Source organism: Tenrec ecaudatus, chromosome 11 (assembly GCF_050624435.1).
Source record: "Tenrec ecaudatus isolate mTenEca1 chromosome 11, mTenEca1.hap1, whole genome shotgun sequence".
NCBI lineage: Eukaryota > Metazoa > Chordata > Mammalia > Afrosoricida > Tenrecidae > Tenrec > Tenrec ecaudatus.
Genome location: NC_134540.1, coordinates 104,435,022 through 104,450,524, shown reverse-complemented (window position 1 = coordinate 104,450,524; position 15,503 = coordinate 104,435,022). Strand labels below are relative to the sequence as shown.

General features: G+C 37.8%; 1 protein-coding gene across 1 annotated transcript in view; it reads left to right on the top strand.

Moving 5' to 3' along the window:
* The window catches only part of PCCA (propionyl-CoA carboxylase subunit alpha), a 436,534-nt gene that overhangs the window by 188,555 nt on the left and 232,476 nt on the right, over positions 1-15,503 (top strand). Inside the window, exon 12 of the mRNA XM_075563454.1 lies at positions 283-433. Within this exon, the coding sequence (XP_075419569.1) occupies positions 283-433 (151 nt within the window). The remainder of the gene's footprint in view (positions 1-282; positions 434-15,503) is intronic.

Here is a 15,503-nt window from a genome sequence, read left to right as displayed (position 1 = left end):
GAAGGAATACTGAGTATACGTGTTAAATTTTACCCAGTTGACACATAGTTTTATTTTTTAAAGTAAGTTAGTTAAAGTTACAGTATGTGGAAAATTCAAGTGTTAGTTTTATTTAAAAAAAACTAAAGTTGATTAGTTTACGCATGCGTAGTTAATGTAATAAAGTTGTGAATGGATAGAGACGGCCTGTATCTGAGTAAGCTTTTTAAACTGACATGTAAGCTGCACAAAGAGAACTTAACCTTTGCTCAAGGTAGAGGGATGCTCTTGCTGTGCTTGCAGTGTTTTTCTGGATCCTGACACTCGAAGAGCAATGGGGGAACAAGCGGTGGCTCTGGCCAAAGCAGTGAAGTACTCCTCGGCTGGAACTGTAGAATTCCTGGTGGACGCAAACAAGAATTTTTACTTTCTGGAAATGAATACTCGACTCCAGGTAACACAGGGATTTTTTTTTGGTATTTTTTTTTCTCTTTAAATCCCTATCCATGCCTCCAGGGTTTATGCTTCCTCATGTATCTCTGTTATAAAAAGTGAAAATTTTCATAAACTGGTAAAATAAGATTACTTATGCTTCTGTGAATATATCTGTCCTGGCTGACAAAGTTGACTATAATCTAAAGTAGCCCCTCTACTTTGTTATTTTTAATGCCTCATATAAGAGATTCCATGTTTCATTCTTGAATTGCTTATGTGGAGATCCTATGCATGGGCCTTGCCACCAGTGAGGCAATATCCAGTGAGACTCAGGGATGAAGCAGAAGCTGTAGGCACTGTGGTGGTAGCCAGAGGATGATGTCCTTTCCAGAGATTGGTCTCCCTTGCACACATGCCCAGAGTACAAGAGATGTGTCACAACATCCTTGCTTCTAAGTATTCTGGCTATACTTCTTCCAGGGCAGACATGTTTGTTCTTTTAGCTCATGGTACCTTCAGTATTCTTTGCCAGCAATATAATTCAAAAGAATCAGGTTTCCTTTGCTCTTTCTTTCTCATTGTTCAACTTTCATATGCATATGAAGCGTACCAGGGTTTGGGTCTGGTCCCCTTATTCAAAGTGACAGCCTTTCTCCTCAGTACTCTGAAGAGGTCTCATACAGCACATTTACCCAACATGATGCACTGTTTCATCTCTGGACTGCTATTTCTATGAGGATTGATATTGATTGTGGGCCCAAGCAAGACAAAATCCATGACAACTTGAGTCTTTTCTCTGTTTCTCATGAAGTTACCAGTTGTGAGAATTTGTGTTCTTGACACTGAGTTGTAATCCAGACTGAAGGCTGCTAGCCTTGATCTTCATCAGCCAGTGCTTCAAGCTCTGCTCACTGTCAGCAAGCAAGATTGTTTCATCTGCATATTCCTCTAATCCTGATACCATCTTCTTCATATAATCCAGCTTCTGTGATGATTCACCTAGCATGCAAATTAGATTGAATAATTATAGTGAGAAGATACAGCCTTGTTGCACTCCTTTCCTGATTTTAATCCACGCAATATTCCCTGGTTATCTTTACACAGCTGCTGGTTGATCTGTGTACAAGTTCTGCATGAGCACAATAAAGTGTTCTGGAATTCCCATTCTTCTCAAAGCTGTCCATAGTTTGATATGTTCCACAGTCTAACACTGTTAAGTAGTGAATGAAACACAATGCACATCTTTCTGTTATTCTCTGCTTTGACCCAAGATCCACATGACATCATCAGTGATATCTCTTGTTTCATGGCCCCGTTTGAGTGTGGCCTGAACCTTTGGCAGCTTCCTGTCAATGTACTACTGCAACTGTTGGATGATCTTCAGCAAGCTTTCACTTGTGTGCGGTAACAGTGATAGTATTCTATAGTTGGAAACTTTTGTTGGGTCAACTTTCTTTGAAAGAGACTGGGTCTCTTCCAGTCATTTGATCAAGGAATTGTCTTCCACATGTCCTGGTAGACTCAAGTAACTGCTTCAGTGTGTCAGCGTTTGAAGCGTTTCACTTGGGACTCCATCATTCCCTGGAAATTTGGTTTTGGCTACTTCCTTCCGTGCAGCTTGAACATCTTCCTTCAGTACCGTTGGTCCTTGTTCATTTGCTACCTCTTGAAATGGTTGAACGTCGACTAATTCTCTTTGGCATAGTGACTCTTCTTTCCATCTTTTTTTTTTCCTTTTTAAAAACATTTTCTTTTATTGGGGGCTCTTACAGCTCTTATCACAATCCATGCATACATCCATTGTGTCAGACACATCTGTACAAATGTTGTCATCATCTCTTTCAAAACATTTGTTTTGAGAGTGATGATGGCAAGAAATGTACAGATGTGCTTGACAAAATGGGCAGATGTATGGATTGTGATAAGAGTTGTATGAGCCCCCAATATAATGATTAAAAAAAACTAAAAAACATTTTCTTTCTACTTGAACCTTAGGTATCAGCTCCTCATTTCCCCCCCTCCCTCCTTCCCCCTCCTTCCCCCATGTTCCCTTGATAATTTGTAAATTATTCTTTTTTAAAATCTTTCTTTGATGTTTTCTACATTATCCAATATTTTGCCTGTAGAAGTTTTCAGTCTTGCAACCAAAAAATGGAATTTTTCTTGTGTTTTTTCAGCTTAAGATGCACTGAGTGTGTTCTTTTTTGGTTTTCTAACTTTAGGTCTTTACACATTTCATTGTACTATTTGATTTTGTCTTCTAAACTGTCATTTGAAATTTTACGTCCAGCTCTTTGACGTCATTTCTTCAATATACCCTAGCTTCTCTATGATTAAGAGCAAGTTTCAGAGTCTCTGCCCACATGCACTGTGACCTTTTCTTTCTTTCCTTTTTATTGACCTTTTGGTTCTTTATGTATGGGGTTCCTGATGTCTACCCACATTTCACCAGGTCTTCTGCTAACTAGTGCTTAGTGTGTCAAATCTGTTCTTGATTTGTTCTCGAAGTTCAGGTAGGAAAAGGTCTTACGAAATTCTATCATGCCATCTCCAGCTATGTTTCTATTACCAAGACCATATTTTTCCATCTACTTTGTTTCTAACTTTTATATTCCAATCACCAATAATTATCAATACATCTTGATTGCATGTTTGATGAATTTCCAATTGATAGAACTCTTCAATATTTTCATCACTTAGTGTTTACTGCATACATCTCAATAATAGTTGTGTTTATTGGATTTCCTTTTATTCAGGTCGATATTATCCTATCACAGGTAACATTATACTAAAAGAGAGATTTTGAAATATCCTTTTGGACGATGAATGTGATGCCATTCTTTTAGAATTTGTCATCCCCCTCATAGTAAACCATAAAATGTCCTTATTCAAAGTGGCCAATGCTAGTCCATTTAAGCTCTTTAACACCTAGCATATCTATCTTTATGTATTTTATTTCATTTCCAATTTTCCTAGATTTATGGTTCAAACATTCCATGTTCCGGTTATTAATTGATGTTTGCAGCTGTCCTCATTTTGAGGCAGGCCCCATCAGCAAATGGAGGCCATGAAGGCTTTCCTCCATCCACATCATTAGGGTGACTCTACTTTGAGAAGGCAGCTCCTCCTCAGTCATGTTTAGAGTGCCTCTGCCTTGAGGGGCTCACATTCTGGCACAGTCTCTGACAGTGATCTGCTGCAACTCATGACGTTTTCTGTACCTGACTGGTTAAATGCTGCAAAGGTTTCAAGAGTTAATTCCTCCAAGGCAGACAGCCTAGTCCTCCTTCAGAGTCTGTTCCTAGTCTAGAAGCCCTGCTCACACCTAGTCACTTTGAGTGATCCTGCTGGTATTTGAAATACCAGTGACATAAATGCCAGCAACAGACGAGCCACTACAGTACGAGGCATGAGCAGATAAGTGGTGGCAGTGTAGACAGCCATCTATAGAGAAGGCTTTTAACGATGATTAAATTTCTACAGTAGTTATAGGGCTGTACTTATGTAGGCTTTGTTAGTTTTTTTAACGATGAATTAAATTTCTACAGTAATAGGGCCATTAATATTCTTTTAGCTGTTCTTATGTAGGTTTTGTTAGTTTGTGACTTTCAATAAATTGATCTCTTAAGTTGTTGAATTTGTAGGTATAGAATTGGTTGTTTTCATATTCTTTTAATGTCTATAACGTCTATACTAAAATCCCCTCTTTCATACTTGATATTGATAACTTGTTTCTATTCTCTTTTTTCTTTGTTTTCCCAGTTAGAGATTTATAAATTTCATCAACCTTTTCAAAGTTCCTGCTTTGGGTTTTGTTGATTACTCTCTATAGTATTTTGTTTTCAACAGTTTTTTAATTTTATCTTTCATGTTGCTTAAGATTTCATTTGTTCTTTTTTCTAATTTGTTAAGGTAGAAACTTTAGATCATTGATTTGAGAACCTTCTTTTAAAGTTTTAATATTTTTGATAGGATCAGGTATCAGGCATCTAAGACTCAGAACAAAATCATACCCAATGTGAATGGGGGGACACCCATGGAGTGGAGACTTAATGGCCATCTGTACACAATTGGACATCCCCTCAGAGAGGGGTCACAGGGAAGAGATGAGCCAGTCAGGGTGCAGTATAGCACCGATGAAACACACAACTCAGGGGCTCAGGCGGGAAAGGAATGCTTTGAAAATGATGGCGGCATATGTGCAAACGTGCTTGACACTGGAGGAATGTATGGATTGTGATAAGAGATGTAAGAGCCCCCAATAAAAGTAAGAAAAAAAAGAGTTAAAGTTACACATTTTCCTCTGGATATTTTAGCTGCCTTTCATAAATTATGATACATGTTTTTTTCTTTTTAAATCTTTTAATTGGGGGCTCGTACAACTGTTATCACAATCCATAAATCCATCCATTATGTCAAGCACTTTTGTGCATCTGTTGCCATCATCATTCTCAAAATATTTGCTTTCTACTTGAGCCCTTGATATCAGCTCCTCATTTTCCCCCTCCCTTCCCACTACCACTTCTATCATGAACCTTTGATAATTTATAAATTATTATTATTTTGTCATATCTTACACTGTCTGACATATCTATTCACCCATTTTTCTGTTATCCACTCCCCAGGGAGGAGGTTATATGTAGATCTTTGTAATTGTTTCCCACTTTCTATCTCACCTTCCATCCACCCTCCCAATATCACCACTTTCACCACTGGTTCTGAAGGGATTATCTGTCCTAGATTCCCTGTGTTTCCAGTTCCTATCTGTACCAGTGTACATTCTCTGGTGTAGCCACATTTGTACGGTAGAATTGGGATCATGATAGTGGGAGTGGGGGTGGGGGAGAGGAAGCACTTATGAAATAGAGGAAAGTTGTATGTTTCATCATTGCTACTCTGCTCCCTGACTGGCTCATCTCATTCCCGCGACCTTTCTGTAAGGGGATGATACATGTTTTTCTCATACAATGAAAATATTTTCTAATTTTCCATGAGTCTTTTTCCTTTAATTATGTGATTAATTATAAGTATGCTGTTTATTTTTCATGTACCTGGATATTTTTTATTCGTCTTCTAGTTAACTTTATTTCTTTTAGTCAGGAAAATATATATTATTTAAATTCTAATAAGTCTATTAAGGTTTCTTTTATGTCTCAGAGTATCACTTTTCTTGGTGAATGTTTCATGTGAACTAAAAACAAATTTCTTTGGGGTGAAGTGTTTTATAAGTATTATATGAGACAAGTTATTTGACAGTATTATTCAGGCATTTCTGTTTTTTCATTCAGGCATTTCTAACCATATTTATTTTCTATTTTTATTTGAAATGGAAGTATTGAAAGGCTCCCCAATAATTGTTTTTATTGTTAGATGCTTTTTTTGGATACTTTTTTTGGGGGCTCTTACATCTTTTTTTAGAACATTTTATTGGGGGCTTGTACAACTCTTACCACAATCCATGCATCCATCCATTGTGTCAAGCACATTTGTACATATGCTGCCATCATCATTCTCAAAGCGTTTTCTTTCTACTTGAGCCCTTGATATCAGCTCCTCATTTTTCTCCCTCCCTCCCCCGCCCTGTTAGATACTGTTTTGTACCATCCTCACAAATGTTAGACTTGAGCTCCTTGTGACAGTCACCCTCCGTGTGAGTCATTGTGTCAGTCCATCTCAGTGAGGGTCTTCCTCGTCTTTTGGCTAATCATCTACCATAGTAAGCCTTTTGATATTTTCCAGGGACTAGTCTGTCCTGTTGACATGATCAAAGTCCTTGAGGTGAAGTCTCACCATCCTCACTTCTAAAACACATCATGCCTATGTTTCCTGAAATCGATCTTGGTTCTTCTAGTAGTTCTGAATACTTTCAGTACTCTTTGTAAACACCATAATTTAAGTGCATCACTTTTCCTACCGCCTTACTTATTCATTGTTTATCTTTCGTATGCCTGTGAGGCCACTAAAAATACCACGGTTTGGGTCAAACTGAATAATTTTGTTTGCCTCTCTGTACATTCAGTTTTACTGGTTTTCTCTATCACTGCAATTGACTCACAGTGACCCTGAGGACAGGGTAGAACTTCCCCTGTGAGTGTCTGAGATTGTAGCTGTTTATGGGGTAGAAAACTCCATCTTTCTTCCGTGGAGCTGCTGTTGGTTTAGCATTGCCAACCTTGGGGATCGCAGCCCAACAGGTAACCACATCCCCAAGGTTTCTGACATACATGCTAGTTTTAACGAAAGCGGTTAGTTTTATGTCTTTTGAAGCACTTGGTTTAGGTTCGTAAACCTTTGAGATTTTTATGCCATCCTAATGAATTGATAAGATTTTTATTATGATATGCTTATTTATTTTGCTCAGTGTTGTACCTTCCCTTGTTTTTTTGGTTATAGTCTCCTTTATTATATGCTACTATAGCTAGTTAGCGGTTTAAATTAGTGTTTACATATTATATTTTGTTATATAACTTTGTTTCCAACCTTTCCTGTTTTTGTAATTAAAGATGTCTTGAAGTTGTTTTGTTTCTCATTTAATTTGACCATCCTTGTCTTTTTATTGGTGAATTTGTAACATCCATATTTAATGTAATTTTTATTAGAGTTGTATTAAAATCTGCCTACTCATTAATGTGTTTTACATTTCTTCTATTTATTTGGTTCCTTCTCCCTTTCTGCTTGTTGTTTTCTTTGGATTAAATGTGTGTGTGTGTGTGTGTATGCTATTGAAATGTCATTTATACCTTAAATCCTTTCAGAGTTTATAAAATGCTTGTTAATTGATCAACGCTCCTATGTTTGGAAACTTAATTATATTTCCTATTTCCCGCTCTTACCTTTTAATTACTGGTATCATATATTTTACTTTATATATGTTATAAATCAGAATATATATTGCTATAATATTTGTTTTAGATGGTCAATTTTTTCATGTATGTTTCAAGATTAATCCTTAGCTTATCAAAGTTAATATTAATAACTTTATAATTGTGCTACCAGATTGTGCAGGACCGTTTTGATCTCGGTGGTATTTGCAGTTGAGTAGCTTCTAGCTCACAGCAACCACATATGACTGAGTAGAACTGCTACAGAGTTTGATGTTGTCAGGTGGATTCTGACTCATAGAGAATTTATGTACAACAGAATGAAACCCTACTGGGTCCTGTGTCATCCTCACAGTTGTTCTTATGTGTGAGCCTATTGTTGCAGCCACTGTGTTGATCCCTTTTGTCCAGGACTTTCCTCTTTTTCGATGCCCCTCTGCTTTACCAAGCATTATGTCCTTTTCCAGTGACTGGTCTCTTCTGATAACATGTCCAAAGTATCTGAGACGAAGTCTCACCGTCCCGGCCTCTAAGTTTTCTATGGATCCCACTCGCTGGGTTCAGACGCCCAACCTTTCCTTTTGGTTAGCATCCCATCACTTAACTACTGTCTCCACAGCTTCTTACAGGATTGAAGACAATTTGAATTCCATTCACTCTCCTTTTTTTCCTTAAGTTAATTTTTATCAGTTTCACCAACATATAATTCACATATCACACATTTCAGTAATTCAGTGACATTCTTAACTGTTGTGCAACCATTACCACAATCAATTCCAGGAAATTTCTTCATCCTTGTGCTTGCTAGTTCCTCATTTCCTGCCAGCCTCCCCTGCCATGTCCTTTTATATCTATTAATCCAGTTGTTACCTCTATAGGTTGATGTCATCTGGGATTCATATACAGAAAAACATATAAAACAAGACAAGGTACAAACGGTGCAACAACAATGACAGAATTAAACCAAATATCCTCTTTCAAAAACAAAGCAGAAACTATGAAAAACTGTAGCAATTCACGTTTGATCAAGAGGGAGATGAATGACCAGGTGTCCCTTTTTTACCTAACTGCAGTAGTCCATCCTACAATGTACTGTGTCTGCTAACCAGGCCTTTCCCATCTCTTGTTCATGATCACACGGGATTCACAAGAAACCTAATCCTCATGAGGGTTCCTGCTAATGGGTTTTGGTCTTTCCCTGTCATCTGCAGCCTTCTGGAAACCAGGTGTTCAGAAGTTAAGCTCCTCTGCCTTCGGGTTTTATTGTTTACGATTCTTGGATCACGCAGATTGGTGTGCCTCTTCTCTGTGGTTATAGCTGATGCCTCAGTTAGATAGCTGCTTTTTTAAGACCATCCTGTAAGATAGTCTCCTGACTTATGTAGAGTTATTTATTTATTTTGAGGATGAAGAACTTTTTTTTTAACAATTTATTGGGGCTCATACAATTCTTATCACAGTTCATACATATACATACATCAATTGTATAAAGCACATCTGTACAGTCTTTGCCCTAATCATTTTTTCTCCTCTTTTCTTTTTTTACATTTTATTAGGGACTCATACAACTCTTATCACCATCCATACATATACATACATCAATTGTATAAAGCACATCCATACATTCCCTGCCCCAATCATTCTCAAGGCATTTGCTCTCCACATAAGCCCTTTGCATCAGGTCCTCTTTTTTTTTCCCCCTCCCTCCCCTTTCCCCCTTCCCTCATGTGCCCTTGGTAATTTATACATCGTTATTTTGTCATATCTTGCCCTATCCGGAGTCTCCCTTCCCCCCTTCTCTGCTGTCCCACTCCCAGGGAAGAGGTCACATGTGGATCCTTGTAATTAGTACCCCCTTTTCAACCCACTCACCCTCCACTCTCCCAGCATCGTCCCTCACACCCTTGGTCCTGAAGGTATCATCCACAAGAATCGAGAACTACAGACCGATATCCCTAATGAACATTGATGCAAAAGTCTGTAGAGTTATTTTTAATGGACATTTCTCTTATTATTACTTTAAATAATTAACATCTATTCCAATCTTTTATCTTAATTTGTTTCTGAAAATTTGGCATTTTTATAATATAATTGTTCTTCTGCATAAACTATATTTTGTGTAATTTCCTCTGAGTTTTCCTATCGTAAACTTCCTTTCTTTTTGTTGCTAGCCATTCACTTCATTTTGTTTTCATTCATGCAAATTTTCCCTTTTAGGACTCCAGCTTCACCAATATAATTTTCAACACATAAAAGCTATTATTCCTCTGCCTTCTGGTTATTACTATTAATATGTCAGTTTTCATTCTACCATTTTCCTATTGGGGGTAATTATGTTTTCTTTGGGAACATTTATAAATTTTTAATTTCCTTAGATTTCCGTCAGTGTCTCTTTGATATTTATAAATAGGTACTTTGAGATTCAGTGTATTTCTTTTGTGGATTGTGATTTTTCAACATTAATAAATTCGGCCCTCCCATTATCTCTTTCCTCCCTTAGGCTTTTAATTAAATATATGTATTGCTTTTACTTTAGTCCTTCTTATACCCTTTGCTTTCTCACCCTTTCTTTGGTGGGTGTTTTTCATTCTTTTGGGTCATCTTATGTACTTCCCTCCCTTTTGAGCTGTATTACTCTGTTGTTGAAGTTGTGTATTGAGTTTCCAATATTAATTATTACATATTTCAGTTCTGATATTTCCATTTATCCTCATGTAATTTAAAACTTTTTAGTACTTCTATTCAAAATGTCAAGTTTTCTTCTGTTTCATTGGGCATAGTAGGTCTGTTGTGTTTAGTGTTTGGTAATTTCAATATGTGACATCTTGGGACTTTATATTATCGCTGTTTATCTCATATGAATTATCTTTGAAATATGCTAGTTCTTCTTAAAAGATTGTCTTTGTTAGTAAATTGAAATCTAGGATTCTTTCTTAATGAGAACTTTTGTTTTCATCAGCTAGTTGCCTGTGTAATGCTCTGTAATCTATTTCAGAGTTTGAGGTGCTTAGGCACTAAGGAGAAAGAGACCCTTCCTGCAGTTGTAGGGAATGGCTGATTTTATTTCAGTTGGCTCTTACCTTGAGGTTGCCCTTCTCATGGCTTCCACTTTAAAGTGGGGCTCTTCTCTCCATGTTCTCACTTATGGCGAGTTCTAGTCCTAGTCTTTGGGACTATACTTTCAAATTATCAGTACCTTCGAAAATATGGCTGAGATTCATACAGACACAGTCTCTGTCTCTCTCTTTTAAACCTAGAATGGCAAATTCTTTTAGGTCAAAAGTCATTCTAAATGGTTACATTTCCATCTGTGTGTTTTATGTTTGGGATTTAGACTGATTAAGTCAATTCCAACTCATAATAACCCCTGTATGAGAGAGTACAACTTCCTCTGTGGGTTTCTGAGAGTGTAATTCTTTGTAGAAGTAGAAAGTCTCATCCTTCTCCCATGGATCTGCTACTGGTTTTGAACTGCTGACCTTGCTGTTAGCATTCCAATAAGTAACCCATGGCTTTAGGAATACATTATAGTCGTAGATAAATAAATATGTTATTAATTCTCAATAACCCCCAAACTAATAACTGGATGTTGGAATAATGTTTCAGAAAACTCCAAAATCCTGGCACTCGTCATTGCCAATAGAAAACCCTTAGCAGGATGGCATGTGCCTCACTGCTACCTCACTTCACTCTCTTGAATTGCATACATAGACGTTTAGTTGGTGCATCTAGTCACCTTTAGAACCTGAGTTGTAAGGGAGTCTATGAAATAAAGATTTTCACATTCTGTTTTCTGTAGCAAAATAAGGCTTCTTATAAAGTATTTAGAGTGAAGATCAAGTATATTCACCTGAATATAGTCACCACATAAAAAATCTGTAAATTATGTTAAATATAGACATGATTTTACTGTATATGTAAAGTGTAACTGAAAAAATGGGACTCATTTTCAGTTTGTATGGTAGAAAAATGTATTCCATATACACTTGAATATAAGCCAACCTGAGTATAAGCCAAGGTACCTAATTATTACCTGGGAAACCAGAAAAACTGATTGACTCGAGTATAAGTCTAGGGCGGAAAATGCAGAAGATATTGGTGAGTTTCAATAATCAAAACAAATGAAAATAAGATTAGTAAAAATTGAGACATCAGTGGGGTAATGTATTTAAATATTTCTTTTAATTAAAAAACATAAATAAAAAGACAAGTCATTTAACATTAGTAAACCAGCACAGTAAGTGGAAAACAGGTTCAACAAAAACAATAAGGTATCAACAATGATACCTTAAGAGTACTATTCCCTGAGCTCAATCAGCAACCAAGCTAAAATGTAGAGAGTTAAAACCCTTCAAAACTGGATTCCTCCTCATCATCCCTATCCCAATGCAGAGCTTCAGCTGGTGTGAGGTCATCATAGACGCTGTCCTCACTGAGATCGCCGTCATCACCATCACTGCTGTCATTTTCATACAAAGCGCAGTCTTCACTGCCATCCATAGCATTACTAATACTACATTTCTGGAAGGCACGTGGCACCATGTCTTCTGGAATGTCTTCCCATGCATCTTGAACCCACTTTGCTATTAAGTCTATGTCAGGCTTCATGAGATTTCCTCCTTTTGTTAGTCAGGCTTGACCAGATGACATCTATTCATACCACATCCTTCGCACACGGTCTTTAAAAGGCTTATTCAAAGATACATCCAGAGGCTGCACTACAGATGTAAGCCCACCTGGAATAATGGCTAAAGTAACTTTACTAGATTTTGCCATTTTTTTTAATGTCATCCGATAGGTGGGCTCTGAACATATCCAAAACAAGTAACAAATGATTTTTCTTTAAAGCTGCTCCTGGTTGTCGGTTCCAAATTTCTTCCAGCCCTTTTTTTGTTCCATCTTCCTCCATCCAGCCTTTAACATGTGCACGCACAGTACTTCTTGGTGGGAAATTATCTTTTTAGGCAAGGTCTTTCTTTAAAAAATAACGACAGGACCCAGCTTAATTCCATTAGCCAAACATGATAGAACAACTGTAAAATGGTTTTTTCATTTCCTGTGGTTTTGAGAAAAATGGTTTTCTCTTAAACTTGCCACAGTTCTGTTGCTTGGAAGATCAAAAGTCATGACAGTTTCATCCATATTCCCAATATCTGCCAGGTCATAATTATAAATCCTTCTTTGTTGTATAATAAATGACTGGAATGACATAATTTTTTCTTCAAGGTTTTGTGGAAATTTCTGGAAAAATCTTTGTTCTTTGTCTCAAACATACTAGGCCAAAGTTATTCATGAAGCGGGTATACCATCTTGCTGATGCAGCAAATTTTTCAATGCCTGGTGCTTTATATTTGTCATCCTTAGCCATTTGTAGAGCATGTATGTTGATTCCCATGCATGTTACGCAGTTACCATTTTGACGACACTCCATAACCCATTTATGCAATTCACTCTCTGAAGCCCATAAAAGGACATTAAACCATGATGAGCTTTTTTAGCTTTTTGAATCTGTTCCAAGTCAGCCTTCATTTTCTGCCACTCCCTCACTTGCTTTTCATCAGCGCAGAATTCCCTACTTGCAATACTGTTATTGCTCTCTCCTGCTCTTGACACAACCTTCATTTTGAAACCAGCCTCATATGACTGGTGTTTTTGTTTTGGTTCAAGAGTATCCATTTCTAATAGGATTAAAAAAACAAGACTTTGAAAAAGAACTTTCATGGTAATGTCCCCCCCGCCCCCCTCCATGTGTTAGCCGGGATGATGGGGGGGAGTCTGTGCGGGCGGGGGTGCAGGATGTGAATTAACACAGAGACCAGAAGGGAGAGATGGATCATAGCCACAGACACACAGACACAGCCTTACCAGTTCAGCTGCCAGTGTAAGTGAATCACTACGGGTGGTTCTGCAAATTGAAGCCGTCCACATCATAGACGGCTCTGATTGGTTAGATGTGAGTAAACAAACATTCAAAGCCATGCAGTGTCAATGGGGCTTTGAATGAACCGCAGAGAAACAGCAATCACCCGTGAGATAACGGGTGCTCGTCCTGTTACCTTGGGGGAGGCAGCGAGATGTTACACCTAGCTAGGCTACCACTGACCCGTGTACCCCAGCTTATACACGAGTATACATGGTATGTTGTTTTTAGGCAACATTGAGTTGGTTCCAACCCATAACCACCCTCTGCACAATGGAAGGAAACGCTGCATGGTCCTGTGCCATTCCCACATTTGTTCCTATGTTGAGCCCATTGCTGCAGCCACCGTGTTAATCCATCTTGCTGAGGACCTTCCTCTTTATCACTGCCCTTCCAATTTCACAAGCAGGATGTCCTTCTCTAGGCACTGGTCTCTCCTGACAGCGTGTCCAAAGTATGTAAGACAAAGCCTTGCCATCCCCATCTCTGGCCTTACTGCTTCCAAAACAGATCGGTTTGCCCTTTTAGCAGTCAATGGCACTTAGTCCAAGCGCACCGTAGTCCTCAAAGTAATGTCCTTGGTTTTCGGTACTCTAAAGAGGTCTTGTGCAGCAGATTTACCCAACTCAGTGTGTCTTTTGATCTCTTGCCTATTGTTGCTTCTATGAGCATTTGTTGTGGATCCAAGCAAGAGAAAATCCTTGACAATTTCAACCTTTTTCTCTATTGATAATGATGTATTGGTCCAGTTGTGAGGATATTGATTTGTTTTACATTGAGGTGTGTTCAATACTGAAGACTGCAAACCTTGACCTTCCTCTGCAAGTGCTTTAAAGTCCTCCTCACTTTCAGCAAGCAAAACTGTGTCATCTGCAAGTGAAAGGCGGTTAATAAGCCTTTCTCCCATCCTGATTCCACATTAGTTTCTCTGATGATTTACTCAGCATACAGATTGAATAGGCATGGTAGAAAAATGTATCTAGGTGTCATTTGTGACCAATATGATCAATATTTGTAGGGCTTTATATGCATTAATACAGTTTTATTGTATAAAACTTCCAGTACTTAGTTTTGAAAGCTCCTTTATAACCTGTATTCTATTGTTATAAATAGCTATAGAAGTGATTGAATTTTGCCTTTTGGAGATTAATTTTATTTTCATTAAAATATCTTGACTAAGTATGTCTAATTAGATAATTAGCTAGGAAATGATGTTTTGATTTAAAGGGAGGCTTTATTATGTCATAATGAGAATAACAGCTTGTATTATGATTCTGAGACAATTTGATGTGAATAAAAACATTTAGAATTTTTTACTGATCTCTTTTTTTATCATTTAATGGGGCTCATGCAGTTCTTATCATATAATGCATACATCCATTCATTGTGTCAAGCACATTTGTACATGTGTTGCTATCATCATTTTCAAAACATTTTTTCCTACATTAGCCCTTGGTATCAGCTCCTTCCCCTTCCCCCCCCCCCACACACATTCTCCCTGCTTTCATGAACCCTTGATAATTTAAAGTAGAATTGGGGTCATGATAGTGGAGGGGGAGAGGGCAAGCATTAAAGAATTAGAGGAAAGTTAGATGTTTTATCAGTGCTATACTGCACCCTGACTGGCCCATGTCTTCCTTGTGACCCTTCTGTAAGGGAAGTCCAATTGTCTACAGCTGGGTTTTGGATCTCCACTCTCACCTTCCCCTCATTCACATAGATTTTTTATTCTGGGTCTTTGTTGTCTGATACCTGATTCCATAGACACTTCATGATCACACAGGTTGGTGTGCTTCTTTTATGTGGACTTTGTTGCTTCTCAGCTAGATAGCTGCATGTTTATCTTCAATCCTTTAAGACCCAAGACGCTATATATCTTTTGATAGCCGGCCACCATCAGCTTTCTTCGCTACATTTGCTTATGCACCTATTTTGTCTTCAGTGATCATCCGGAAGGTGAGCATCACCGGAATGCCAGGTTATTAGAAAAAAAATATTCTTGTGTTGAGGGAGTACTTGAGTTAGAGGCCCAATGTCTGTCTGCTACCTTATTACTTAATGTATAAATATGTGGACACAGATCTATTTCTCTATAATTATATATAAATATATTTACATATGTATATTCCTGTATTTAGACCTCAATAAATGCCCTTTGCCTCCTAGTTCTTTCCTCTGTTCACTTTCCTTTTGTCCCATTATCATGTTCGGCCTTCATTCACGTTCCAGCAATTCCTCCTCGGTAACATTGCCCTTGATCAAGCCCCACCCAGCATCTTATGCTCTGTTCGCCATTGATTTCAAATCACATGCATTCCCTTGTCCCTGGGTTGGTTAACACCCTCTTT